This window comes from Podarcis raffonei, chromosome 3 (assembly GCF_027172205.1).
Source record: "Podarcis raffonei isolate rPodRaf1 chromosome 3, rPodRaf1.pri, whole genome shotgun sequence".
In the NCBI taxonomy this organism is placed as follows: Eukaryota; Metazoa; Chordata; class Lepidosauria; order Squamata; family Lacertidae; genus Podarcis; species Podarcis raffonei.
This window is the reverse complement of record NC_070604.1, coordinates 95,382,804-95,408,347: the sequence shown is the minus strand read 5'-3', so window position 1 is coordinate 95,408,347 and position 25,544 is coordinate 95,382,804. Positions and strand designations below refer to the sequence as shown.

The 25,544-nt window shown below is 41.3% G+C and overlaps 3 protein-coding genes across 11 annotated transcripts in view; 1 reads left to right on the top strand and 2 right to left on the bottom strand.

Annotated features, from left to right (window-relative positions):
- EPRS1 (glutamyl-prolyl-tRNA synthetase 1) overlaps positions 1-6,811 on the bottom strand; it is a 40,564-nt gene extending 33,753 nt beyond the window's left edge. For 5 of the 9 annotated variants that reach the window (XM_053383118.1, XM_053383123.1, XM_053383124.1 and 2 more), the window contains exons 1-5: positions 6,234-6,399; positions 3,978-4,062; positions 2,770-2,869; positions 1,862-2,018; positions 974-1,119 (exon numbers count right to left, since the gene is read on the bottom strand). In XM_053383118.1, the coding sequence (XP_053239093.1) occupies positions 974-1,119; positions 1,862-2,018; positions 2,770-2,869; positions 3,978-4,062; positions 6,234-6,384 (639 nt within the window). In that variant the 5' untranslated portion in view covers positions 6,385-6,399. Of the gene's footprint in view, positions 1-973; positions 1,120-1,861; positions 2,019-2,769; positions 2,870-3,977; positions 4,063-6,233; positions 6,400-6,483 lie in introns of those variants that run through there. The other 4 variants (XM_053383120.1, XM_053383121.1, XM_053383127.1 and 1 more) reach the window with 4 other exon arrangements.
- Positions 6,812-7,911: 1,100 nt separating this feature from the next.
- Positions 7,912-18,780, bottom strand: BPNT1 (3'(2'), 5'-bisphosphate nucleotidase 1). Its single transcript, XM_053383143.1, has 10 exons — positions 18,670-18,780; positions 17,918-18,012; positions 16,458-16,582; positions 14,333-14,437; positions 13,806-13,913; positions 13,202-13,250; positions 12,152-12,243; positions 11,034-11,231; positions 9,663-9,768; positions 7,912-8,704 (listed from the first exon to the last, which is right to left on the bottom strand). The coding sequence occupies exons 3-10, from the start codon at positions 16,575-16,577 to the stop codon at positions 8,556-8,558; spliced, it is 927 nt and encodes a 308-aa protein (XP_053239118.1). The 5' UTR covers positions 16,578-16,582; positions 17,918-18,012; positions 18,670-18,780; the 3' UTR covers positions 7,912-8,555.
- Positions 18,781-19,794: 1,014 nt separating this feature from the next.
- The window catches only part of IARS2 (isoleucyl-tRNA synthetase 2, mitochondrial), a 34,959-nt gene continuing 29,209 nt past the window's right edge, over positions 19,795-25,544 (top strand). The window contains exons 1-8 of the mRNA XM_053383129.1: positions 19,795-20,059; positions 21,587-21,709; positions 22,116-22,272; positions 22,672-22,820; positions 22,911-22,960; positions 23,051-23,160; positions 23,266-23,356; positions 24,683-24,798. Of these exons, the coding sequence (XP_053239104.1) occupies positions 19,853-20,059; positions 21,587-21,709; positions 22,116-22,272; positions 22,672-22,820; positions 22,911-22,960; positions 23,051-23,160; positions 23,266-23,356; positions 24,683-24,798 (1,003 nt within the window). The 5' untranslated portion in view covers positions 19,795-19,852. The remainder of the gene's footprint in view (positions 20,060-21,586; positions 21,710-22,115; positions 22,273-22,671; positions 22,821-22,910; positions 22,961-23,050; positions 23,161-23,265; positions 23,357-24,682; positions 24,799-25,544) is intronic.

The following is a 25,544-nucleotide window of genomic DNA, read 5'->3' as shown; positions in this document are numbered from 1 at the left end:
TGAACAGACAGCAGTGGTCAGCAGGGAGAAGTGGTGGTGCTTATCTGTCCTCCCGTTACAACACTGAGCTTACCTGGAGGGAGAGGGGTGAGGCAGCAGAAAGGCTGGCGCAGTGCAAATGCAGCAAAGGAGTCAATCCAGAGCTCCTGCTGGTGAGATTGCACCATGCTGACCTCCCTACCCATCCCAGCAAACACAGTGAAGTCAGTGACAGGAAGTCAGATAAGTGTCCCTGTCCTTTCCCACTGATTGCTACTGTGAGCAAATCCCTAAGCTGAAACATGACAAGGTTGTTAGAATGGCACAACTAGTATCAGTTAAAGCTTGCATCTTAACAGTTCAATTCTAAACTGAATATGCTTGTTTCTTTAACATACTTTTTATTGTACTTTGAGCACTACATCCAATACAGTGGTACCTCGGGTTAAGAACTTAATTTGTTCTTGAGGTCCATTCTTAACCTGAAACTGTTCTTCATCTGAGGTACCACTTTAGCTAATGGGGCCTCCCACTGCCACCATGCCTCCGGAACACGATTTCTGTTCTCATCCTGAAGCAAAGTTCTTAACCCAAGGTACTATTTCTGGGTTAGTGGAGTTTGTAACCTGAAGCCTCTGTAACCCGAGGTACCACTGTATAGGCTACATTGCACAGAAAGACAAAAACTGCTGTTAGCTGTGCTGGTCTACCAGAAAAAAAATCTAAAAGCAACAGTGGTGCGATACCTTTTATAAGGACCAACCGAAAAGTCACAAAGTAATGAGCAAGCTTTTAATTTCCTCCCATTCTTCTTTTGAAAACTGTGCTAACAACACTGCTGATTCAGATCTTTTACGTCTCAGATGTGCAGCAGCCCATTGTGACCTTTTCTGCTCAGCACTTTGCAGATAAAATCATTTACATCCACCCTTAGTTAGATGACAGAACTCTGGTAGAATATGAGCCAGAAATGCCTAATCAGCAAAAAGCTTACCATTTTAGTCTTTGGAATAGCAGCTCCCACAGTCCACCTGGAACCTACTGACTGGAAAACATGCTGTGTTTCAAGAAAGTTGTACCAGCGTTTTACATGAACTGGAGCTTTACCATGAAGTAACAGCTCTTGCCCTGCACTGTTGCCTATTGGGGGGAAAAGCTATGTTTTATTAAACATTAGGAATCAGACAGTTTGGCAGGATTTCTTACTGACATGATTCACACCAAACATCAGCACAGATCAATATTAGAAGCTGAGCCATGAGAACACACCACTAGAAAAAAATCAAATTCTACGCTTTAATTTTAGGGAGGGCACAGAATAGATGCATTCACTGAGCTGTTCAGGTGTACAGGTCTCCTCAAACATATGCAATTTTGGGGGGAAAGTGGTATCACATTACAAAATAATTCACTGGCAAAAATGGTAAAAACACAGTTGGAAAAGCTGTTTAAACAATAATGTAACAGATCTGTAGATTTCATGGGTTGTAGCCTTCCATGAATAGAGTTACTTTCATTCATATAACAAAAATGAGGTATGCAACCTATTATGCTGCAGAATTTAATTCATGCAAAACATTATATGTTATTTAATCTGACATTAATATCTAACTCTTCAAACCTAAAAGTGCTTCCAGAGCAGCTATTAATTAAAACAATCTATTTAAAACAGCCATTACATTAAAACAATAAAATTACAGAACACTTCCCACAGCAAAAAGAAGGAAAACGGCTGGTCTCACTAAATTTACTAGTATGAAAAAATAAGAAGAGAATTCTTTGGATTTTAATTTCAAAAGATATTAACACTTTGGTGAATGTAATACATAAATGAGTAGTTATCAAGGTCCTGCAATTTTAACACATTTTCTATATTATTTACCTTTTAGTGTTGCCCAGACACTGAAATCTGCGAGACTCAAAGAGTTCCCAACCAAGTAAGTTCTCAGAGAAAGGCAGTTATTGAGCTCTTGAACTGCTGAAGCAAAACTGGTGGAAGAAGACAACTTTGTGGTGCTGAACTCCATCCAATGGTCAACCTTTGGAAAAGAAGAGAGTTGTTTTTGCTTAAATATTATGTAACAAGTTACGTATATAAAAGTGTTGTTTATAGCCAACAACAAAAATCAAACACTGGGTGCTATTAACCTAAGTTTTAATCAGTATAGATCTACTGAAAACCAACTATTGGTCTCAGCCACTCAGTCTGCTGGAGCCTATCTTCACATGCACGGGAGGTCCCTAACGCACTGAGGGTTTGAGACCCATTGGCTACTCTCATCTGGTTTAGCCAGCCAGTTGAAGCCATTCCTGGGGTGTGGCTGCTGTCACAGGGGAGGAGCCACAGGGGAGAACTGAGAGCAGGGTAGGGACCAAGGATGGAGAAACTACCCCAGAAGAAGCACAATGAGTCCCCTGCCAGAGATGCCTCCCACACTAAAACCAGCACATTGAGCTTTTCCTAGTAGGTAATTAACAGCCAGTGAAATTCTTTCAACGGTGGAGTAACATGTTGGCAATATCCTGTTCCAGGGAGGAGTCAAGACACCACATTTTGCACCATTTTCAAGGGCAGCCGCACACAGCGTGCATTGCAGTTCGCTAATTTAAGTGGGACTATTTTGAACTAAAACTTAGTTGATTACCACCCATTGTCATTAGGAAAATATTAAAAGAAATACACAACCTACACATCATTCAATTAATAACACTCTGCAACATTTAAGGTTAATCAAATAGCAGGGGGAATAATCAAATAGGCAATCTCAAATATAAGCAATTGATTCATACCTCAGTGTGTTCCAGCAAATTAGATCCATATAATCCAGCAGATGTGGCAATTCTAGCCAAATAGCGAGCTATGGAATTCACATCTGTAAATGTAACTTGACTATTTAAAGGGGGGGGGGGAGAGAAAGAAAAATACATGAGCTTCTCCAGACTGAAATACAATTGCATTAGGATGGATCATAAAAGCAGCATAGTAAGTTATTTTTAAATGAACTAATGGGCATTCTACCAAATAATAAAAAAATCATTTAAGTGCCTGCCCCTTTTTAGACCTTTAAAAGAAGAAGAAGAAGAAGAGTTTGGATTTGATATCCCGCCTTTCACTCCCCTTCAGGAGTCTCAAAGCAGCTAACATTCTCCTTTCCCTTCCTCCCTCGGAAGTTTGATGATGTTCAATTAACTATCAAGCAAGAAAGGTGGCAACATGATTTTTTTTAAATAATGTATCAGGAGAGATATAGATATAGATATTCTCAGGGCAATCTTCCTTTTTATTATTCTGAACTTAAAAACTAGCATTTTTCTACTTGGAATGAAGAGAAGCGGGTGCTGCTCCTCTCTGGTCCCTGCTTCTTGATGGGGAAGGTGCCCCTGGATCTACCTTATTCACAACTAGCTAATAGAAATGAGTGAACCAGTGTCAGCCCCTTTACTCTGAAGATGAAGAAGGGACAAAGAGTGGTGAAACAGCCAGTATCTTTACCAAACTAAATTGAGGTAACCATTTACAATGAAATATTGTTTGGGGGAGGAGGGGAAAAGACGGGAAGTGAAATACAAATTGCACAACTGATTTAAATCAATTAGTTTACAGTAAGAATACTATTTTAGTTGTCGGGTGCTAAAACAGATAAAATGGATTCTAAGCCTAATAAAGATAGTAAAAACAAAATAATTACAAACAGGAGAATTCCTAAATTAATTTTATTAATAATACCACTCCAAACTCAGTTCAACGAAGAACTGAAGAAGAGTTTTTTACATAAAAAGTAGCAATAAAAAAGAGCAGTATGTAAATATATACACATATAATAGCTTTATAATACAGAAGATAGAGGTTAAACAGGAGCAAAGAAGTGAGATGGCTAAATATTCATCCCACAAGCAACCATTAAATCATATTACTCTTTCTTCTGCCCTGCACTCAACAGCATAAATATATAAATTGACTTTTAAAAGCACTAATGGCAAAGATACAAGGCACTTACTCAGATACCCGTAGAATGTTCTCTTGGCCTTCTTCAACTGAAATTTTAACATGATCCTTCACATGTTCTGCAGTAAGCAAGGCTCCTAAAATACAGTATTTGTTGATTAAAAGAGGAAATATTTCATAAGTCATATTTTTTGAAGGGACTGAGATTAAACTCAACATTTCCCTCATCACTTGAAGACCGATACACTCAGGAAAGAAATCAGTTTATTCCTGCTGGTGATATTTCCGAGCAGCAATTAGGGTTGAAGAGAAGGGGGAAAACCTTGACTAGTTTACAGTAATGACCTCAGTAGGAATGGCTGTAAATTCACTTACCAGCACTATCTCAAAATTCAAAGTGCTGCACCACAACACTATACTAAATGCATGATCCAAAGAAATCTTTATTTTAAGCCCTGCAGATTTCAATGGGAGCAGGTTAAACCTAAACTTAAAGCAGCTATTCTGTTTGAACTAACAGTTCTAAACTTCCAAGGACTGCTGTTAAGGTCACATCTGTCTAAAAATTTTGGATACTTGGATTTTAAGCACTCCCCTGGTAGCTATAGGTGACAAGAACTGCTTGCAGGTGAGTAGGCTGGTGCAAGGGGGATGAAGTTTCCTATTGCTCCTCCCAACCAAGCAACCAGAGGGAAGCCCCTCCTTCACAATCAGCTAGAAATGCAGAGGGTTGCTGCAGGAGGCAATGCACTCTGTCACTCCTCTACTAGCCCACAGCAAGATAGTAAAACAAGTATTTCAGGCTAGTAACTGTTTGTGGCTTATTTACAAGATTTGTCTTAATTTTAAAAAACATAAAAATCCAATGCATGTCTATTTGGCAATAAGTCCTGGTTACAGTCTTAGTGAATCTAAACAAAAGATCCTCAAGTTCACTTAAGTTACATTTATCATTTTGTTACTGTGCAGCTTTGACACTTCTATAAGTACCACTAGCTTCAATATACCAAATAAGTGTGCATTAGATTAAAGTTCACATTCTAAATAGTCTTAGGCAAAATTATTTGGTGTTAAGTCCTGTAAAATTAGAAGGAATGCCTGAACAAACTTGCATAGGACCACACTGTTAAAATACTCAGTGTTTTTCTACATTAGACTCAAAGACTTGCAGCCTAACTCAGTCCAACTCAGCATTCATGCATTCATATTATTTCAGGTCAAGGTTTTGGTTTTGGTTTTTTAAAAAAGAGGGACAAAGAGAGAGGAACACACAAGCATTCTTTCTGGGTGAACATCTTCCTGCATTGTGTCCATAGCATAAGCACACTTGCTTCAGTGGAGCTTACTTCTCAGTAAGCATTCTTAGGATTAAGTTGCACAACAAAATATGAATGTTTTAACTTTACTTACATTAAGCAGAACAATATTTATGGTACAATATTTAATATGCTGAATTTGCAGTATTATTAAGGAGTGTTATTGCAGGCAAGTGCACATTATTTAAGACTACACGAGTTATTTCAGGAGGCAGGATGAGAAGCTATAATTACAATTCAGAAATCCCATGACTGAGCATAAAATCCTCCTGAGCTACGCTCCACTATGTCTAAAAGCAGCGCCAATTCACTAACGAAATGGCATTTATAGAATTTCATATATAGAGAGAGAGATGCTCAGAATTTACTTTTTCTCTCTCTCTTGCACTACGTGGACCAACTCCCTGGGTTTGGTGCTGCTTGATGGCATCTACACATCGTACAGACTGTAAGGATCTACAGTGAAGGAGGTGACTTTTCTGATCGTTAAGTCTGGTGCCACTCAAAGTGGCCATGCATTATTCTCGATGACCCCGATTGTTCTTGAACAGGGTGGCTGTGAAGGGCGTGAAAGAATCACTAATCCGGAGTCCCAGGAATGACAGGTTCCGATGCTTGTGGCCTATATATACTCCAGATTAGAAGATCCTCCAGCTGTCCAGCTCGGCGCCACGTGTCAGCCCCTTTCAGTCGAGCTCGGCCCACCCACCAGCCCACCCCTTTTTCTCCCTTTGCCTGCTTATGCACACATTGAAGGGAAGGGAGGCTCCCATTTAAAATAATGCAGCTGGCAACTACAAATTCACTTTTGGCAGGGGGATTATGGGTATGTTCTGTCTCCACATGCATGGTTATTACTCCAGATTGGGTATTTGGCTCTCGGGCTCCCAGTTTCACATCTGCCTGCCCTTGCCGGCCTCTTCCCACCATCTCAAGCCCTTTCTCTCCCCCCCCTCGCCCACCCCCTCTGCCCTCCGTCCCCTTTCGCCCGCCTCGACCCTCGGCCCAGAGATGGGGGGGGGGAGAATGCGGCGAGGCGCGTCTCGCTCTGCCCTTGGCTTTAAAAACGTCCCCGCTGCCAGGCGGGCGAGCGGGAGGATGAATGGACGGGCGAGACGCCGCCGCCGCCGCCTGACGCAACATGGCAGCCACACGCCCCGCTCCACCAGCCCCACCGGAGGGGCTCCCGCTGGCCTCCTCCGGCGTCCAAACCCCGTGTAGGAAAAGAGGGGCAGCCCTTACCGAGAGGGACGTCCGAGGGGTTCACCGTCAAGCTCAGCGCCATTCCGGCGGCGGCGGCAGCAGGCAGAAAGGACCGGGCAGGAGCGCGGCGACTCGCAGCGAGGCTGAAGACGCGGCCCTCCCCTTTCCCGGCTCTGCTCCCGCCTCTCGAGTAGAGGCAGCAGCGCCGCCTCCTGCTTCGGCTCCCGGCTGCTCACAAGGCCTGACGCCTGCGCGTCTTCCTCCCCGGAGGAGGCCGAGAGGCTCTTCCCCGCCCACAAGCCCGTAACTCTCGAGGCGCGTTTCTCCTAAACCGTAAATCCCTTCTCGCCTTGTCAGCCGCGGCTCCTCCCCTCAGAAAAGAACGAGGGGCGGCCGCAGGCGCTTCACGCGATTGCTCTTCATACGTTACGTGGCATGCGCGGGTTTCGAAGCGCGTGTGGCTGCTCGTCACGCAGCCGTGTACAGTATCCTTGTCGAAGGCACACGTGGCGGGTTTGGGGGCTGTCAAGGAGCCCCGAGGCAGCTGGGATATTGGCAGCCTCTTCAGAAGCTGGTGCCTGAAAGGGCAAAATCTGCGACCTTCATTTCAAACCTTGGTCTTCTGTAAAGAAGATGGGGCATGGGCAATGCTGCGTCATTGTCACTGATGGGCTATGACTATTGTTATTTTGTTTTAGGTTGCAATTCTAACCAATAGTAAGGGTTCATAGCAGATACTCCTCACTTTCCCATTATCCTCCTAGGCTAGGCCTAGGTGGACATTCTTCATCATCACTCTCTTAGATTATTGAACATTTCCCTAATGAACAAGAACCTGTCATAATACTGCTAAATAAAATACAACTAGAACACTAAAAATATTAGGATTTAAGTGGCTTCTTCCTCTATGCCTACTTAACTGGGGCTTACTTTGCTTATTAACCTTCCATATGATTTAAGCAATGACACTGAAACTAGAAAGTGGGAAATCTGGGATAATTTGTACAAAAGGTGTGATTTCCAACTTTTGAGGTGTTGCAGTGAGAATTCTGCCTGGAGCTGCAACACAAGCTAAACACATCAGTTGTGATCCAGACTCCTTTGTACAGAGGGGATAATTATTTTACATGAGAAGGAAAATTTTGGTGGATTAAACTCCCTCTCTTCCTGTGCTGCAGTCTTGATCCAAATTTTTTCCCAATCTCCCCTAGGCTGCTTCTAATGAAATAAAAATACTTCCTGGTTTGTTAAACCTATATTCCATGATATGCAAACCAGAAAACGATGAGTAAGGGCTTCCTACAAAATAAGAAGACAAACCAGTTTCCAGATTCAGACATAATGAAAAACTGATTTCCCAAATCAGAGTCAAGCTGTGTGTGCAATGAGGAATGGGGATAGAAGAAAAGGGGGCATCATGTCCCATTTCTGAGTCCAGTGTTAATTCCAAACAGACCATAAGACACATTTAAGAAATGGTAAATATCATTTAATTTTCACAGTCATTTTAATCCACTCAAGACACATTGTGCTTTCAGTGTATAAAATCTGAAATACATTTGTCTATAGCCTCTTCATACGTGAATTGAACAAATGGGGCATCATATTGCTGGTCAAGCATTGTATGGATGTTTGAACTCAAGAAGCCTAGCATAAACTAGTAGGCAAGCAATGTAGCCCTGCTCCCCAGTCATCACGAGACACCCCCCCTTGAGTGATTCACGTGTGAACAGGGTTTATAAACAGAGGTGATTTATTTTGCACCATTAAATATAATGGTACTTACAGTTTTTGCTCTCAAGTTATCAAGGAAATGTGATTGTGTAAAGATTTGATTATTCAACAGGAATGTGTATAGATTAATAACAATAAACACAGTAATGGGGCAATATAACATTTTAGAACTATGCTAAGTGAAGTAACCTACTGTTCCAAATGAAAACCAAATTTAATGCCTGTTGTAACCTATGGGTGGCAGGGAGAGGAAATTACTAAACACTGTGGCAGAATGAAACTTTGATCCAGTTCCATAAGCCATTACCAATTCCAGCTAAGAATAATAATAGCTGAAGTTCCTTCCCAATCAAGTGGAATGCACCATGCTTTGTATTTTAAGGCACAAGAGCTTGTTTAACCGTCTCAGGAACTCGACTGGCATAATAGTCATGGTTTTTCAAAGCAGCAAGGACACCTCCTGAATTCATATGCTTGACGTCTTTGTTATAACAAAAGAAATTCCCATGAATATCAGTGAGCTTGCCTGAAAGAAAAAGAAGAGGTTAGCCTTTAAACACAGCAGCTCTATTTCTACAAAGGAAGGGGATTGTAGAAACATAGTAAGTTGCCTTATACCAGTTCAGACCATTAGTCAATTTAACTCAGTATTGTCTACTCTGACTGGAAGCAGCTCTCCATGGTTTTAGACAGAAGTCTCTCCCAGCCATACCTGGAAGTGCCAGGGATTTAACTTTGGATGTTCTGCATACAAAGCAGATCTTCTACCACTGAGGTATGGCTCTTCCAAGGTTATTTGGTAAAGGAACTGAACTCTCCTTTTCCATACCTTGGTTATCTAAATTTATTTCCCTCCATTACATAATCCCATTTTAGCATAATGGATAATTCATTTATTTAATTGATTTATAATCAACTCTTTAAGAGAAATATCGACAAAGTAGCTCACAAGCATACACTCCAAATATTATAGATACTGAAAAATATTAAAATATTCATATTCATGAGTATGCCAGTAACAAAAACCAGAAAAAACCTAACCACAAAATATAACTGGCCTATAACTCAGCAATATAGTTGCTATGTCAAAGAAACTCAGTAGCCACAGCAAAGAATTTAGCACATAGGTCTTCCTGTATGTGCAACTAGTTTCATCAAATGTTTCAACTAACTGTTGAAAGAAATGGAATGACTGCAATAGTGAGTTCAAGTGGTTTTGTATCCTTGCTTGCTTATTTATTTGCACTTGAGAAGATATGCCAACAAATGTGAGTGTAAATTAAATCATAACTTCAATACTACCTCATATAAAAATTGCATGGTAAAACAACCCAAAATAGAAAGGCAGTTTTAGGTTATTGTCTAATATATATGTGTACACAGACACACATGCTGTGTTATCATACATAGACAATATTACAAAATGTAGTGCAGCATCTGAAAACCTTTTCGTTTCATTTATTCCAGTGTATCTATTGACTCACCTCCTACTGCATGTAAAATAGCTTCTGGTGCACATGTGTCCCACTTCTTGCAACCAGGGCTGGCAAATACATAAGCAGATGCCTTGCCTTCCACAAGTTGAATGATCTGTCATGAACAAAGAGTTACAGTCACCATGTAGGCAATTGCATTTACAGACAAACTCTCCCTGTATGAGTTTGGATGATCAAATTTCAACTTAATAAGGCAAGATAGGCCAAGGCTTTGGCCCATTCACACAGTCCCTTCACTCCTCCCTTTGACTGAACCAACCAACAAAGAAGTCTTCCATTAGATGTAGCTTCTTATTTCATTCAAAGTGACTATTACTATTAACACTTTTGAAATAAGGCAACACGTTAAACCAAAGTTTGAAATCATTTCAAAACCACAGCTTCTTCCAAAGCTGTTAAACATCATTCCTGGTTAGCATAGAACAGTTACTATAGTTAAGGGAAGATGTTCTGCATGTGGAAAAATGCTTCCTCACAACACCCTGAACATTTTTACAATGAGTAGGGTGGCACAGTTTTCAGTTGGTGATGATTAACTATGTACACTATGCATCTGTAGCAACCAGCTTCTGTGGATGCAGAGTTCGATACATTTTTGATTCAGTGAAGCTATCCCAATATTTCAATTGTCATTTTTACATAGCGAACAATTTATCTGAAATTCAGGAGAAATGACCCTCCTCCACAGGGAATTGTTGATGGGTCGGTTGAAGTTGCTTCATTTGCCCAAGAAAGCCAAAACTCCATTGCTCGAAAACAACAACAAACCTATGAGTTAGTCATAAGGTGTTTTCGTTTTTTTTAATGTGCAAAACCCCTAAAAGCACTAGAAGGAGGCAGATCATTTTGAAGGCCGCTTCCTAAATTATCTCCATCCTATCAAGGATTAGTACGTCTCAAAGTCCCATCAGAAGCTAAAACAATTCACATTTCTTCCTAACACTTGCATATCCCACCATATAATGTGAGAAGAGGTTTAGTTTAGCAGTGAAAGGGAAGCAACAGTGGCAGCCTACTAACAGTGGGAGAGATGGAGTCAAGTGGCAACAAGGTCAGGTGAGCTCTAGGTTGGTGGCAGACCTGCAGGTGTATACACACCTGCAAGCCTGCCAGTGGCAACTGGAGATCCCTCAACCTCTCTGCAACCTCACCTTGCCCATCCCTGTCGCGGGAAGCAGCAGCACTGCCAGCAGCATAAAGAAATTGCTACCACTACAGCTGATGGCTTAAACCCTGTACACATTCTCATGGAAAGGATGTTCTGCAGTACAGCTCACTAAGAGCAATCGTATTTTTTGGTCTTAATCTTTTTTGAAAAACATTATTTTTCTAAAAATTGAAACAAAATTATCTCCACACCTTATTTCCTGCACCGCCAACTCTCACCACATGATCAGGGTTCATGGCACTAATGCAATCGTTGACCAGCTTGCTGCTGTGTGACCGTGTGGTGGTGATAATGTGCTTCCCAGCTGGAGCCTCCTTCAGCTGAAATCCAAAGGCCCCCAAACCTAGGACTCCCCAGATTGTCCTGCCCAGGACTGCATCTGCACCCGCCTGCAAAAAAGGTACAAAAAGTTCAGACACTGCAATGATGCCTTTTGTCATAAACTACGGTTTTAAAAAGAAAGTAACACAGATGATCGCTGGAAGTACTGCACTTATGCAGTACAAAACTTATTTAATAGCATTACTCTTATTTTGCCTCTTTTTCCATTAACATGCAAGTTCCATCCCTGGTAGGGATTGTATTTTTATGATTAGTGAAGAAATAGAGTCAGGACTCTGCGATTCTTTTCCCGAGTTACAGCAGTATGAGGTCTACTTTTGCCCCATAATAACATATAACGTCTCAGAACACTTCATAAGATAATATTACTTCCTCCAAAACTTCCTAAAGGGGAAATAGAATCCCACTAATGGTACTAAGCCAACTGTTTCTCTTTTTGATATACAATCTTTATTTGCTTTCCCAAACATTTTATCTTTGACTCCAGTCATTGTACCATCAAGCTCACTTACTCAATTACCTTTATAATTTAGTGATTTTTTTCTCCATGTAAATGAGACAAAGATCCAGGTTTTACCCAGACTGTTAAGTACAGCAGCTCTATCCCCATCATCCATAGGAGGTAATCTCTGCACAGCATCCAGAAATATTTCCAGCCTTCAAGCCTAATCTCAGCAGACCACAGCATACGGTGCGTTACTTTATAACAAAACAACTCAAGAATTCCTGATGTTATATATGAAAAGTTTTCCCTGACTCTACAACAAGATTGCAGATAAGCCCTGATTGTGGGCATAGCATTTGCCTAGTGGGATTTAGTAAGAAAGAATTGATCCTTCCCTTAGAAATAATACTTTGCCTGGTTTTGTGCACTTCCTTTTATCTATACATACACCATTATCCAGCAGCAGCTAGGGGAATCAGGCAATTTGTTTGATACTTTTCAGCAAATCAAGGCATCTCCTACCTCGTAGTTATAATAGGGTTGGTTAATGACTCCTGCTATTGCTTTTCCTCCATAAGCAATTCCGATAAGAACTGTCACATGATCAAGAAGTCCTGAAAGAGGGAATAAAGAGTTGTAGCTTGAAACGTCTTCTAACTTTTGTCATCTGTCTCATCTCAGATCATATCAAGCGTTTTTCTCAGCATAGGGTTAGACCAGGCATAACCAGGGCGGTGGTCCCCAGGTGTTGAGGGGGAAAACTCCCATCACCCAAGTTATAGGGGGCCCTTGGGAGTGGGAGTCAAGCAACACCCCAAGGGCACAATCTGGGCTACCCCCCGAGTTAGATTTACAGTTTCAGAATATTTAGAACATGATAATATAATAGAAACGTGCTGCATGTATATTTATTATATTACATTTATAGCCCACCTTTCATCCATGATGAAATTCAAGATGGTGAATGTATTGTTCTCAGGCACTCTCTCTCCTATCCAGACATTGCTGCACCTGCTTATCATGAGCAAGTTTCCTGCACCTTGTTTGTCTCTTTATTTCTTATATACTGGTTTTTTATTGTGCTACATTCAAAGGCTGCCAACTCTAGACAAGCAAGAGGTGTTGGCTATCACTCATTAAAATAATGATTCACTAAAATCAAGATTCATTTTAAAAAGGAAGAGCTAAGGCAGGCTCGAAGTCTCACAACATAGCTTGGAAGAAATAGGGATTCCCTGAATGTGGCTAACAATTGACAGTACAATCCTATACATGTCTACTCAGAAGTAAGTCACATTGAGTTCAGTGGAACTAACTTCCAGATGAAGGGGAGATAGGACTGTAGGCTTAGTCAATTAACAAAGAATGAATAAATCACCCAGCTGATTTGGTTTCACAGTCCAACTTCTATTATCAAACCCAATCTTCTACAGTTTTTTCAGGTAATGGTGACCTCTACCTGTCCACTTATCGCTGGTAAATGTCACACATTAACTCAGTATGACTTTGGCATTGTGCTTAATAAAACAAAAGTGCATACTCAATGTGAATGCATTGAAAGAAAAAGCAAACCTTCTGTGTATTCTTTGGTTCCATCCAGAGGGTCGACCCATACAACAAGCTTTGAAAGGAAACAAAACAAAGGAGAGTTTCAAGCGGAGATACAGACTTGATATCAAAAGCATTGCTAGCAAGAAAGAAGAAAAGAAATTGTGAAGTGCATCTTCACTTGGAGCAACTACAAACTGCCTCATCACTGCTGAATAAGAAATCTTTTTATGGTTAAGGATTAATGTTAGTTTTAGTTTATCCAAATGTATGTATTTCTTCACACAGTCAGAAATCCCAAACCAATTTACAAAACCAATGGCATATTAAATATATTGTACAATAAAATATATTTTACAGCAGTACAAATACACTAGAACAGCTCACCCAGAAAAGTCATCTAACAATATAAAACAAACCATCCCACCTGTGTAAGAACACACACCAAAAACAGCCACCAAAAGCCAGATTCCTAGTGCTATCCAAATGCCTGTAAGAATAAAAATGCAATCGCCTCGCCCAGGAAGGATAACAAAATTGACACCAGACAAACTTCCCTTGGGAAGAGTGTTCTATAACTGGGGTGACATATAATTCAATAATTAGATGAACCTTTAGTTATTAGTACCTCTTCTTCTTTAATGTTTGTATACTGCTGTGGACAGGATTTCTTCAATATCTCCTCACACTGGCCATTCTCAAGTAACTCTTCATCTACATCTTCAGAGGGAAGATCCTGATGTAAAAAGGAGAGATGCACAGTTAAGGTTAATAATACTGAGACGGGTACATAAGTATTTGCCGGTTCACCATGCATAAACCTACGTAATATTGGGTAACATGAGAAAGAAACAGTGGTGGTGTGTGTGTGTGGATTGACAAATCTCTCTCTTTGGGGCCTAAAAAAATTATAAGCTATGAAGAGGCAGCAATAAGAAAAAAACTGAGGACATTTTATTTGCTTTTTACTAATAGTCTCAATTAATCAATTGCTGCTTTTATCAATTGCTGTTGGTGTATTGCTGCTACTCGTTTTCAAGTGGATTGTGGTTCTATTGCTGTTCTATTGCATTTTTATACATTTTTTGTACACCACAATTGTGCCCTACAAAGTATCAAGCATGAACAGCACATGCTGGATTTTAGTGTCCTCACCTCTTCACCGATGATCGTGAGCTTAGGAAACTTCCGTGCCAAAGAGGAACAAATGCTCATCTGCACCAGCCGGTCAGCCTTGGTCTGCAGGTCATTAGCTCCTGACTGTTCAGATAGAATAGAATAGATAGAAGAGGTTGACAGTCAAAGCTATGATGTGGCCCAAACAGAATACTAACTTACTTCCTTTCCCCAGTGAAGATATACTAACAGCCATGCAAATACATTTCTCAGCTTGTAAACTATGACAAGAGGCCATGGTAATCTTGTGAATCTGTGAGGTTTTATGGCCCAGCAAATCTTTACATGTTCCAACATTGGGAAGGTGCCTTTTTTGTGGAATGCTTTAGACTTAGATAAGTTTGCATGTTTGCATATCTAACTAGCAGTCATCTAGTGAATGTTTCAAAGCACTGTAAAATATATGTATAAATATATGTACCAAATAAGGTACTAATTTTTATATTCCTGAAACAGATGTTCCCTTTAACCACCAATTCATACCGAACATGTTTTCTTTCTTTCTTTTTTTTCATACCGAACATGTTTTCTAGGACTTGCCAATCAGAAGATCGGCGGTTCGAATCCCCACGACGGGGTGAGCTCCCGTTGCTCGGTCCCAGCTCCTGCCAACCTAGCAGTTCGAAAGCACATCAAAGGGCAAGTAGATAAATAGAGAAGGTAAATGGCGTTTCCGTGTGCTGCTCTGGTTCGCCAGAAGCAGCTTAGTCATGCTGGCCACATGACCCGGAAGCTGTACGCTGGCTCCCTCAGCCAGTAAAGCGAGATGAGCGCCACAACCCCAGAGTCGGCCACAACTGGACCTAAGGGTCAGGGGTCCCTTTACCTTTACTATTTTTATTTTTAAAATGTAAAAATTGGATTTTATGTAAAGATGTTTTTGTTAAGGTGCAATAAAAGGTAGATCAGAGTTAGACTCCTGGCCTTGAAACAAGATGCATAAACTTAAGCATTCATAAGCACCACCATAGTGCGGTGGTTGGAGTGTTGGACTAGGCTGGGGAGACCTAGGTTCCAATCCCCACTCAGCCATTAAGTTCACTGCATCACTGTGTGAGCCAGTAACCATCTTTCTACTTAAGTGACCTCACAGACTTGTTGTGAGGATAAAATGGGGGAAGAACTAGTTATGCCACCTTGAGCTCCTTGAAGACAGGATATACATGATGATAAATAAAACACCAGTCACAATGTCCAGCACATAAAGAAGACTTATACAGAGGGCCATCCAGCTCAGTATTATCAAGATTGACTGGCAGTGGGTCCATGGCTTCATACAAGGATGTCTCCCAGCCCTACCAGAAGATAGTGGGGTTAAACCTGGGACCTTCTGCATGCACAACATGATGCTCTACTAGTGAGCTATGGCTGTTCTGCAGAGAGAAAACATGTGTGCAAAAAAAAAAATCACAAACACCACAGTGAAGAATCTATTTGAATCACTTACTTTGATGGAATTGGCAAGAAAGGGTCAATACTTGGGTTTTATTAGCTCTTGGATTCTAGATTATTGCCTATGGAATCCTGCAAAGTCAAGCATTTTTCAAAGCCTGTAATTTTAAAATGTCCCAGAAGCCTAGGAAAGCAGGCATCTGCAGAGTCTCTATACCAGGCATAGGCAAACTCGGCCCTCCAGATGTTTTGAGACTACAATTCCCATCATCCCTGACCACTAGTCCTGTTAGCTAGGGATGATGGGAGTTGTAGTCCCAAAACATCTGGAGGGCCGAGTTTGCCTATGCCTGCTCTATACTGTCCTAGAACCTATAGGGATAGCCAGCAAAATGATTCAGAAAGAGAAAGTTGGCAGGTGGATTCACAGTTATGTGGGCCATGATTTCTGATTACAGTTCAGGCAACTAGTGCATTTCCCAGCACCCCATCAACTGATGTTGGCATGGCTTATCTGAAAACAGCAATTCAGAATAGGCCCCCACTGAACAATGAGAGGCTTGTTTCTGAGTTAAACATGCATAGAATTCTGCTACATGTTCTACAGGGGTTGATCATTAATGCAATGAACACTTACCTAGGAGTAAGTCCCACTGGACTAAATTGGAACTTATTTCTGAGGAGGCATGCATAGGAGTGTGCTGACAGTTACCTTCTCAACTACGCCCAGATCTCCTCCAGCCATGACTTTCCTCACAATTGTTCCTGCTTTATTAGCGACAGAATATGCCGAGGCCACAAGACGCATCAATACAGTTGGACTGGAAGACATGCTTACTGCACGGAAGAAGGGATAAAAATCTTGTGAGTGCCACCGTCATCTCCCCAAACAAACACGTTACATGCTTAGCACAAAAATATTCAGTGGGAAAAATGAATAGTGCATTAGAAGTGGGCAACATATGCTGTATTTTTCTTTCAGAGATATTGTGAGGCACGACTCGTCCACCTAGAAATATTCTTTGCTCCTTCTGTGCCTCCTCAGAATTCTTTTCTGTTTCTACCACTGTTGCCTTGATGTTGAATAAAGAAGAATGAATGGGTGAGAAGATGAAATTCACATTTATTGTTCTGCCCACTTTTGCCTCCGGCCCTGCCCACCACTACCATGTGGCTCCTGAAAGCTTGCTGAGAAGCAAATGCAGCACTGAGGCTGAAAGGTTCGCCATCCCTGAAATAAATAATCAGGTAAATAAATGATTTAGTAATGCCTTCATAGCACTGTGAAGTAGTGTCATGGCTGTGAAAAGGAAAGGCTAAATGTAAACTCCACAGAACATTTTATTGTGATTAGAAAAGGCAAGAATGTGCAAGCTTTAAACCAGTTTTATTATTACATAAAACTACGTCTCCACGGACTCCCTTTGTTTGCTTTCCTCGCTTATTCTCAGAGGTATTCATTACCTTTGATCCAGTTATGCAACTAACTGCTTTTCTACCTTTGGAAATTCCTTACCCAACTCAGGTTACAATCTAACTCTTTTACATTTATTGTAGGTTTGCTAAACCTGCTCAAAAATATAGATATATATTGTCTTCTCTCCTCTTTTAAAAGAAAAAAAACCCCACAAATGACAGTGTGTCCTTCAACATTTGCATTGGAAGGTAAAAAGCTGCAGAGTTTAGCTAAAAGGGGCCTTTCTAGAAGTGATAGGCCACAATCCCATGTTCCTTCAAGACAGAGGTGAGGAACCTTTTTCAGACTGAGAGCCACAAATCCTTCTGGACAACCTTCCAATGGCCACATGCCAGTAGCGGGCAGGGCCAGGGGCAAACCTTGAGTGGAACAACACCCGTAAATTTTACCTTTGTAGTTTACACATGCACACCTCTGTCCTCCATGCAGGAAATCAAGATGGATTATTCAATGACATACTCCAGCCAAGACAAGCACTCAAGGAGGGTGGAGAAGCAGGGCTGGTGAGAGGTGTGACTTGAAAAAATAAAGTGTGGCTGGGCAGAGGCTTAAGGGCCAGACAGAAAGGTACAGGAGGGTCACATCCCCACATAATCCTAACCCCACCTGCCTGGGCCTGAGGTTAAAAGTGCTTGTGCATACCCAACAGATCTTTCACCCGCTGCAAGTGCAAAACACACAGTCTGAAACTCTACCTGTTTAAACACAGTCCTATTATGTACAATGAGGTTTACTCCCAGATAAGGGTGCACAGGGCTGCAATCTTCTGCTGGGGTGGTGAGAGGCAAACCTGAAATGATATTAAGCATGACAAAAGCCCTATTGTGGATATATCACAAAGTGCTTGGCAGATATATAACTTATGTGACTGATAGTATTATTCTGACCACTACACAAAGCTATACTTTTATCCTACATTAATTGATCTAGAATTCACATGTAGGATTTGCTTGACAGTGAAAATAGTAGAAATTTCACATTGATTTCTGTGGTTTCTTATGAACAAATAATAATGTTTTTAAAACATGCCATTCCGGGCCAGCCTAGGCAACATATACTGTTATATATTTGATGTTAGCCGCCCTGAGCCCGGTTTCGGCCGGGGTGGGCGCGATACAAATAAAAGTTTATTATTATTATTACTAGAGAGCGGCAAGGATCAACAGCAATTCCACGTCAGCTCATTACATTAATTTACGGTAATGTTAGGGAAAGCCCTGCCCATTCTAAAAGACCAGCGAATTGCGCCTCGTTTTTCCCTGGAAGTTCAATGTGCTTCTCTCTCTTTCGCAATCGTGGAAATGCCTAGCGGGTGCAAATATCCCTCCCGTTGGTTCTCCGCCGCCCCATACGATCCCTGCAGCTGCTAAATAAATACTGGCACAAACATGACTATCTGTGATACGCATTAAAGAAGGCGAGGGAAATATGAAAAGTGCATGCCTACCTGCCTTTGCAACAGCAGCTCTCCAAGCACACCTGCAACACAACCTCCCAGCCCGAATGCTAAACCCTCCCGTGACTTCCTCCCTCTAAGCCACCCGTTCTTTCTCCGCCTCGCCTACCAGCATCAGCTGGGTCCTAAAGCCCATTCTATCCATTTCCCGTACACGTTTCTTTGCGGTGCGGATAGGAAAATACTCTAGAATTCACGTAGGATTCGCATGACGGTGAAAAACAGGCACTGAAATAGTAGAAATTTCACGCTGATTTCTGTGGTTTCTGATGTACAAATAATAATGTTTTTAAGACATGCCAGCTTTAGTAAAAAGCAGCTTTCTTAAAGTCAATGCGGAGCGTCCAGACTTAAAGATCTATGGATGTTTTACTCATCAAAACGATGCCTCACTGAGTTCAGTACAAGTAATAAGTGAGTCGTGGGCGGTGGATGGTAGACTTAGCGAATTCCACTGATGCTTGCAAATAAATGTGCATAGGATCGGGGCTTTAAGTTGAAAAGCATGTGCGATTCCTTTTAAGTGTGGATTGTTTTCTATTTTATAACTTTTCCTTTAAATGGGTAGCCCCTTTGAATTTCTTATGACAAATAGCCTTGATATAAGGTTGATATAAGGTCCCCCTCCTAAATGCAAAAATAAACACCGGCGGCAATATATCAGTCCTTGAACTGCAATAGGTGTGTGTTGTTGTTGTTGTTGTTGTTTTGTGTGTGTGTGTGTGTGTGTGTGTGTGTGCATGCGTCTCTTTTCTGTGGGTTGGGTTGCGGCTTCTCAAATAGCAAGGCAGCGTTGTGTGAAGCCTTTTTTGCTTACGACCTTCCCAGGGTGTCTTTGAAACTTCAGCACCCTCTCTCCCCTTCCAGCGTCTTAAACGTGCCACGAGCCGGTCTGTGCGATTTCCAGTCAAGAACTTTCTGCGTGCCTCACTAAAGCTCCGAAAGTCAGGCTTATTTTGCCTTTTTCAGCTGTTATTACACACCCGCAAGCAGCAAGCGGGAGGACCGACCTCTAGAGGGCGCTGGCAATTCAAACCCCATCCGGCCCGGCAGCACGCGAAAGAACGCGAAAAAGAAACAAGAACCCGTTTGAGATGTCCCTTTCCGGGCCCCGTTATACCCTCGCTGCTCGCCGTAGCAGGCCCGGAAGTGCCCATAGGGCAAAGTTAGGAAGATGTGGGCACTGCGGGCGCCGCCGCTGCTCCAGTCCTCTCAGCGTGCCTGGGGCTGGGCGTGCAGGGCGGTGTCTGCGGGGCCCGGGAGGGCCCAGAAAGCGAGCCCGAACTCGAAATACCGCGAGACGGTGTTGCTGCCCCGAAGCGATTTCCCCGTCCACTTGCCCGGCCGGCTGCAGCCCGAAACGGAGTTGGAGATTCAGCAGGTAGAAGAAGGAAACGGGGGAGGCTGGCTGAGAGAGAGGGGCACTTTTTTAAAAAATTACGCCCTCCCGCCCCCTTAGTTGCAAACCCACGCTGAACCAAATTGCGTAGCAGTGCAATCGACGCGCACGTTTTTGTTAGGACACTACATGTCACTACGGGCCCCGGGGAAACCTGAGCATCCTCGAGGCCCTGGTGAAGGGGAAATCTGACACTTTCCTTCAATGCCGGATTTACGTATAAATTAAACAAGCTATAGCTTAGGGCTCCATTCTCTTGGGGGCTCCCAAAAAATCAAAGGAAAAAAAACTGGATGTACATTTCCAAAATATAACATAAAAAACAAATAAAGTAAAATAAAAACCTAATACAGCAACAGTGTGTTGTGTAGGCTCCTATGATGTAAGTAATGGGCATATATTCAACACAAAAATATAGCATATATTCAACACAAAAAACAGTGACAATTTGTTGTTGACAAAGGACAGCTGGACATATAAAGGGCCTCATTACCTTCAAGTAGCTTAGGGCCTCATCAAACCTAAATCCAGCCCTGCTTTCCCCCCACTTTGAAGCTGCCAATGAAGTTTTCTTAGCAAGAAGTAACTTGAGGTTAAAAAAAACAGTAGCTTCAGGAAGGTGATTTGTTCAGGGAGAGAGAGAAACGTTTCCTACCCATGCACCAAAGTGCTGAGATGCTGCTGTTATTCATATAACAGAAATGTGCGTGTTAATTGTTTTCAAATGATTTCTCTGCTAGTTTGATTTTATTGGGACGTACCAGAAGGTCAGGTCCAACTAATATCAAGAATCTGCTTTTGCAATCCTCTACAGCCACAACAGGCGCTGTAAGTCAAACTATTAGACTTCACCCCCTAAGGGGCACTCTGTTGTCTCCCAAGAAAGATGGGTGCCAACCCACCAGCTTTTCCAATCGGCATCCCAGAAATTTATACGCATAATGCAAATGATTGCTCTGCATTACATATAATGCAGTTTGAACACTTATCCCAATATGCTAACTTCATATGTAGTTGACAGATTAAACTAGTTTAATTGCAATCCCCTCGTTCCAGGGAAACCTGTAAAGAAAGCTAAGATTGCCAAAAGTGGTTGGGGATCTCTAACAGAATTCAGAACACCCTTACCAAATTACCGTTCCTTGGGGGTGTTGTGATTGTTAAGCTCCACAGAATTTGAATTGTAATGCAGTAAAATACAATATAAGAAGCAAAAGCAATTAATCACAATTGAAAATCAACCATAAATCCACAGATACACCATAGACCAGGCATGGCCAAACTTGGCCCTCCAGCTGTTTTGGGAGTACAGTTCCCATCATCCCTGACCACTGGTCCTGTTAGTTAGAGATGATGGGAGTTGTAGTCCCAAAACAGCTGGAGGGCCAAGTTTGGCCATGCCTTTTATAGACCATTGGAAGGAAGTTTGCAGACCCTGTTGTAAAATAACACTCATTTTGTGTTTAGAATATGGTATGTAATATTATTTCTAATTATGTGTTTCTATAGAAATGTGGCTTCTCAGAACTGTATTCATGGCAAAGACAAAGGAAAACAAAGCAAGAATTTTGTCTTCATGATGGACCACCGTATGCCAATGGAGATCCCCATGTTGGTCATGCATTGAATAAAGTGAGTGCTATCTTCCTAAATAAATCTGCTTTGCCTCTGTAAATACTTAACATTCAGTTCACCAGCAAGTCGATAAAAGTTTTGTATCTTTCAGTATTGATCTTATGTGTACTTAAATGTATGGAACAATAATAGAAAATACCTTTCCATTGAGGCTCCTAGAATGAGTGTGATATTAAATGGAAATGAATGGTTGATCTTCCATGGCATATTAATGTTGAATTGTGTTCTTATTGAAATGCAATTTGAAGTCAGTCAATGTTTGCCAGTGTATCTAGTCTCTGAGTTCATAGGTTTGTTAAACATTGGAGCAGGTGGAATCTAAATACATGCTGATGGAACCCTGAGAATTTGTAGAGTGAGATAGAAATATGTGTGCTTTTCTTTTTCTTTGGTTTCCCTTTAGATTTTGAAAGACATCACAAATCGGTTTCACGTGATGAGAGGCTATAAGGTACACTATGTGCCTGGATGGGATTGCCATGGATTACCTATAGAGTTGAGAGCATTGTCAGAACTTGAGGAAACTGAACATCTTTCTCCAATGGAAATCAGACAGAAAGGTATATTTCCTCTTGCAAGCTTTCTGAGAGAGGTTTGTGATGTGGGTGTGCAATTTCTGCCATTGTTGGTCTGATAGAAAGTCTTGTTTGTGAGGATTGCAGAATCGGTGTGATCTCATATGTTTGAGAGATACCTTCTTAGATTATAGGTGCATGATTTAAAGCAGGATTGGGGAACCTGTAGCCCTGTTGATGCTTTCGGTCTCCAACTCTCATTTAGCCCCAGCAAGCATGGCCAGTTGTCAGGGATGATGGGAGTTGTTTGAAGGCAAGTTGTTCACTAGATAGAATTGCAATAACTGCTTTCTGGTTCTACGCCTTTGTGGAGGAATTTTGAGAGCTGGAAAGGTAGTCTGTGAGATTCAAATTCACAATGGGGTTTTTTTCTCCACATTTCAGCTAAAGAATTTGCAGAAAAGGTAATTGAAAAACAGAAAGAGGCCTTTATCCGCTGGGGCATAATGGCAGATTGGGAGAACTGCTACCATACGTTTGATAGAAAGTACGAAGCAAAACAGCTGGGCATTTTTCACCAAATGTTTGATAAGGTGAGTTAACATTTATTTGGTAAGTAAGACTTACGCTGTCAAGATTGCCATTCACTTTTGATTACTTAAACCATGTTCTTTTCCTTCTAGGGTTATATTTATCAGGACTATAAGCCGGTGTTTTGGTCTCCTTCAACAAAGTAAGTGGTAACCGTACTCATTCTTGAAATATAGTCGGTGAGAGAGTGGAAGGCCTTTATCCTCATTTAATTCACTTTCTTTTCATGCAGTACAGCCTTGGCTGAAGCTGAACTTGAATACAACCAGCAGCATGTTAGTCGTTCTGTTTATGTCAGATTTCCCTTATTGAAACCACCACCCAAGCTAGCTTCTGTGTTAGGTATGTTGTGTATGTTCTATGTTATGTATACTCTTAATACCGTTTTTGTTAATGTTCTTTTAATGTACTAGAAATAATGCTTATTAAATATACTTTCCCTTGTAGACGGATTACCTGCTGTGAATTTGATAATCTGGACCACACAACCTTGGACTATTCCATCGAATGAAGCTGTCTGCTATATGCCAAATTCAGAGTATATACTCATTTGCTTTTAATTTCTATGGGACATGCTTAAAAGCTGTTATTGCTAACAGTAGGGATTAGGGTTGTTGTTTTCTTATCACAGAGGTAGGATGATCCTATGCACATGTACTCAGAAGTTAGTTCAATAGAGCTTATTTCAGGTACATATGTATGATTTTCTACTTTAATTGGAGTAATTTTGCAGCATTAATTTTGACTGGTAACTGTACTGGTATATCACAGACTCCTCTAGATCTAAAAAAAAGGTGTTTTGTATGCATTTTATTGCCAATATGTATGTCTCTTGTATTCTAGCCATTTAATGTAGTGATGCAGTAAGACCACTTATTGTCTACCTTTATTCTGTTGAACATTTTTGCTCACTGCTTTACAATTTTTTAAAAAAGAGGTGCATGTTGTAAAGCTTAGAAACATACTGCGTTGCAGCTTGCTGAAGGGCTTTTGGTCTATCAGGGATTATTTTGATGTCCCCTCCTGTCTGGTGCCCCCTGAACCATATCCCACAGTGTTCTGAAGAGTAAGTCTCCAAATCCTCCTGGAGCAGATTTTCAGGGAACACAGAAGAGAAGGGAATTGGCAAAACACTGTATTCCTGTTTTCCATTTGCTTAAGCTTTAGCTACATCAAATCTCTTCTATGAACAAAGGGCCACCTTGGAGATTATCATAGTTGTGAATGCATCAGCTGTGACATGGGTTCATGGTTTCCAGTAGTCTCTTCCACCACTCCATTCACAAAACAAGCATTTTGAGCCTAAAAGCAGTCTGTAGTTTCGCACAAAGAGCTGCTAAAGAGGAAAGAGGAAAAGCCTTAGATTTGTGTACTTGCATGTTGTGTTAGCGATGTCTAATGGCCACAACAAAGCAAAAACAGCCTGTAAAAGGATTTAAATAAAAATATTTGGAAAATCCTAGCTAAAACTATTAGAGACTAGGAGTTGTGTGGCCACAGAAGGATGCAGCATAAATCAAAAAGAGATAAAATCGGAGGATGCCTTGTGTTATTGTATCTAATTGTTTTCTGATTCAAAGATAGGCGACCTTTATAGGGAAACTAATGTAATTTAATTCAGTGCAGATTTCTAGAAACATTGAACTGGATTTTTCTCTTCCTGATCAAAATGAGTCCTGTGAAAATGCCTTGTTATGGTGTTAACATTTCCATGATAACATTTCCATTTCACCGTTGGGAAATACAGATTGCCACAAAATGGGGAGGATCTGCTCTGCTAATTTTGGGGAGAGCTCTGTGATATTTGCATGTATTTTTTTACGATTGGAACGGTGCTAAATTAAAAGATGTCATAAAATTATAGGTATTCCATTGTGAAGTGCGCAGACACTGGGGAACATTTCATTGTAGCGGCAGAAAGAGTACAATCTATAGCTGCTGCTTTGGATATGCAGTTTGACGTGATTTCAACATGTAAAGGTAACCCCCTTTTTAATATTTGAATAAAGAAATGGATATATTTCTAATACTGAATAGTAGAGGATCGGTTGGTGACTTACTTTCCTGTAAATTAGAATAATTTACCTGTAGCTTACCTGTAGTTGAGTTAGAATAATTTGTAGAATAATAGCTAATCTGAAACAATAAACCTATTTATTAAATTATTGTAGTTACTCTTGAGGTAGCCCTTGGCGCTTCCTTTAACAGGCTGTTCACATGTTGCTTTTTAGGAGGTGAATCTGGTAATCCAGTTGCTCACTGGCAGGCAAAAGGAATGACTGAACTAGGCTATATAATTCAACAGTTCCCCATAGAAAGAATGGGGAGACTTTAAATTGAGAGGTCAGGGAGATGGGGTGTTAAACACTCTACAAGTTGACTAACTTGTTTAGCCTCCTGCCCTGGGAGATCTCCCCTTCCCTGCCTCTCACACAACCATCCATCACCTTCATCTGTATGCAGACCCCTCATTAACCCTGAGTACAGGATAACAAAAAACACAAGGGCACTCAATAGCACTCCCTCATTGTGAAACAATATGTTCCCTTCGCTCCAGGGTTCTAAGATGTTTGGAGAGCCTTCACAAATGCAGGAAGCTTCAGGAAGTGGCTCATGAGTTGAGAACAATGGGAATGACTGGAGTGGGTGGGGCAGGGAGTGGAGGTAGCACACTCTCCTACATGAGAGTAAAGGGTAATGCTTCTTTTTAAGATGGTGCTTGTTAT

What these genes read in the sequence shown, in the direction of transcription:
- BPNT1 (XM_053383143.1), bottom strand. Translation starts at nt 16,577, where the DNA reads ATGTCTTCCAGTCCAACTGTATTGATGCGTCTTGTGGCCTCGGCATAT. An exon ending in TTGGCGGTGCAGGAAATAAG is followed by an intron (nt 9,769 to 11,033) that starts GTGTGGAGATAA and finishes TGTTCATGACAG; the next exon opens with ATCATTCAACTTGTGGAAGG. An exon ending in TATTTTACATGCAGTAGGAG is followed by an intron (nt 8,705 to 9,662) that starts GTGAGTCAATAG and finishes TTTTTCTTTCAG; the next exon opens with GCAAGCTCACTGATATTCAT.